The sequence below is a fragment of the Cucurbita moschata genome, unplaced genomic scaffold, assembly GCF_002738365.1.
Source record: "Cucurbita moschata cultivar Rifu unplaced genomic scaffold, Cmos_1.0 Cmo_Scf00007, whole genome shotgun sequence".
In the NCBI taxonomy this organism is placed as follows: domain Eukaryota; kingdom Viridiplantae; phylum Streptophyta; class Magnoliopsida; order Cucurbitales; family Cucurbitaceae; genus Cucurbita; species Cucurbita moschata.
Window position 1 is genome coordinate 6,416,521 of NW_019268523.1, and position 2,692 is coordinate 6,419,212.

The 2,692-nt window shown below is 38.0% G+C and overlaps 1 protein-coding gene across 1 annotated transcript; it reads right to left on the reverse strand.

Moving 5' to 3' along the window:
- Positions 1-263: 263 nt before the first annotated feature.
- LOC111445665 (caffeoylshikimate esterase-like) lies at positions 264-2,598 on the reverse strand. Its single transcript, XM_023084189.1, has 8 exons — positions 2,189-2,598; positions 2,074-2,103; positions 1,784-1,913; positions 1,541-1,687; positions 1,334-1,464; positions 1,129-1,266; positions 666-764; positions 264-600 (listed from the first exon to the last, which is right to left on the reverse strand). Exons 1-8 carry the CDS (start codon positions 2,495-2,497, stop codon positions 382-384), a joined length of 1,203 nt encoding a protein of 400 aa, XP_022939957.1. The 5' UTR covers positions 2,498-2,598; the 3' UTR covers positions 264-381.
- Positions 2,599-2,692: the final 94 nt, after the last annotated feature.

The following is a 2,692-nucleotide window of genomic DNA, read 5'->3' on the forward strand; positions in this document are numbered from 1 at the left end:
ATAATTAAAAATATAAAAGAAAAAATTGATAAATGAGTTACTAAAAAAATATATACTTTTGATAATTTTAAAATTCGTCTCATATTTCGAGAAGGAATGATTACATCTCTGTTGGTGAAAGAGAGTTTTGTGAAAGTTCAAAATAAAACCATAAAAACTATCTTTAAAGTACACAATATCATTCTACCAAGATCTATAGTTACTAACCAATATTTCTTTTTTTAAAGAACAAATTTTAAAATTGGAGCATCAAATATTCAACCATGGAAACCTAATCTAAAGTTTCATATTGGGTATGATTTAACCAAAGTTTATGCTTCAACAAAAGAAAACGCAATTTTATAATTCTTCAAATATAAACATTGAACAGATAGCCGAGCACTACGTCGAGGAGCATCGGGAATCTAGCCAAGAGATTATATCGTTAAGGACAGTAAAAATTCTTTCATCTGGTTCTCCTTCTAGGATGCAATGAAAACCTTCTTCATACAGCTTCAAAGTCTTGTCCTTGCTTGACGCTTTCTCATATAGAAAACGACTAATCTTAGGATCTGTCACCTTGTCTGCAGCTCCATGAAGAACCAGTAATGGTGATGAAACCTGCAAATTCTCTACAATCAGTAAATCCTAAATCAATAATGTTCATATGGGAAGGGAACCATCACCTTCTCCACTTGTTTCTCGATATCATCCGTCGCCTTTAAAAGTTCCATGGCGGTTTTCACGCGCATCCGATCACCATATGATGTAACATTGTACACCGCCTGCAAAAAAAAAAAAACTCGTAAGCTCTATTCAAAACTGATATGTGACATGTATGTATGTATAAAGTATAAGTGTTTTAAGTTCCTCTATTCCCTCAAGTTGTTCTTCCGATTTAGTTATTTGTTTCGATATATTTCAATCTTTGGCAATTTTCAACAGGGGCATTACAAGCAGACCAGACGATATAAAATGTTCTAAAACTCTTCAAAGAAACAAATGTCAATGCACCGTGTTGACATTTCGTTTCTCTTGTAAATAGATCACGTGTGAGTTGAAAACCTCTCCCTATCAAGGAACTAAATGTGCAAAGGCTTGATTGGTATGGAAATCTAATGTATTTAAAGAGCGTAAAGGCATACGAACCAGTTTCCTTTTGTTTGTTTCTCGGATAGCGAGTTCTCCGAGATCGACATTTGGGAGAAGCTTGGCTTTTGGCACGACATGAGACATTAGTTTTAAGAGCTTAAGCACAGGTTCAGGCGGTTTGACATCGTCTGCAATCTTAATAAGCATCAAAATCAGTATTCAGAGATCAAAAATTTTGTTCATTCCTTGTGAACTTACTTACTTTACACATGGGAGCCACAAGAACCACTCCATCCCATAGCTTTGGTTCCTTCAAGTGAATTTTCAAGGTAACAGCTCCCCCCATGGACTGTCCTAATATGAAATGAGGCAATCCATTCAATTCTGGTCTACCTGCATGTTCAAACATACAATTTGAGGAATGATTGTAAGAGAGTGATGATCCACAAATCAACTACTCTCACCAAACCTTTGAACTTCTTGTACTGTTCTATAACATCATCAACTAGTTCATCAAAGCTGGGAATGTAACCGTGCAATCCTTCCGAAAGACCGAAACCTGGGTAGTCCATCGCATAAACGGCATACCCAGATGCAGCAATGTGCCTAGCAATTCCTGAAATTTTAACAACACCACCACAAAACTCATGTTGTTGGGGCATCACGGAAAACACATGAATGAACAAAAATGGAAAATGAAACGATAACAAACCATCAAAGAAGAACGTGCAGGTATCACCATAGCCATGGCAGAAACACACAGCACCTTTAATACCAACATCACTCTCAGGAAACCATCTTTTGCAGAAAATATTCAAGCCTCTTGAATTACATTCATACCACTACACACAACACATTCAATTCATTCATCACATAACATTCTAACAATATTGCAAAAATTAACGAAAAGGGGAAATTGAAAACCTAAAAGATTAAATCAATATCTTCTTTGATCTAAGGTAAAATCTATTGCAAATTTGAACTTAAAACACCATTTCGTACCTCTTCAGTTCTGATCCCAGCAGGAGCCATCTAACAGATTAAATCGATTTTAGTCAAACGACCGAAACAGGGAATCTCATAGATCAAGATTTTGAAAAAAATGTACAAAATAAACCTTGAATAAGCAGTGATCGAGCTGCTGTTGAAGCTCCATGAAAGCGGACCGGACCCGGCGGCGGGCCGGAGCAGAGTCCAATTTCTGAGAGGCGATTTTGTTAAGCTCCGCCGGAACGCCATCGATCGGGGATTTCTTCGCTGTAACAACAAGGCGGTGACCAGAACCCCAACTCATCGGTGACTCTGGGGTGGTTTTCCTTGGACAGGTGAAGGGCAATCTGACATTTTGGCGGTGATTGATCGGAGCGAAACACCTCCGGGAAAATAAAGAAAGCTCTGACGACGGGAATCTGAGTTCCAGGGCCATGGACGGTGATTTGGCAGTTGAAAAGAGGTGAAACAAAAAATGGGATGAATGGAAGGGCGGAAGTCTGAGCTCAATTGCTGGTCTGTTGGACCAATTAAAATAACCATGGCGTCTTTATAACAGAGTACGAACGGGCACATGGGATTTTCCTTTCTTCTTTTTTTTTTTTTTTTTTTTTTTTTTTCCTGGACGGAG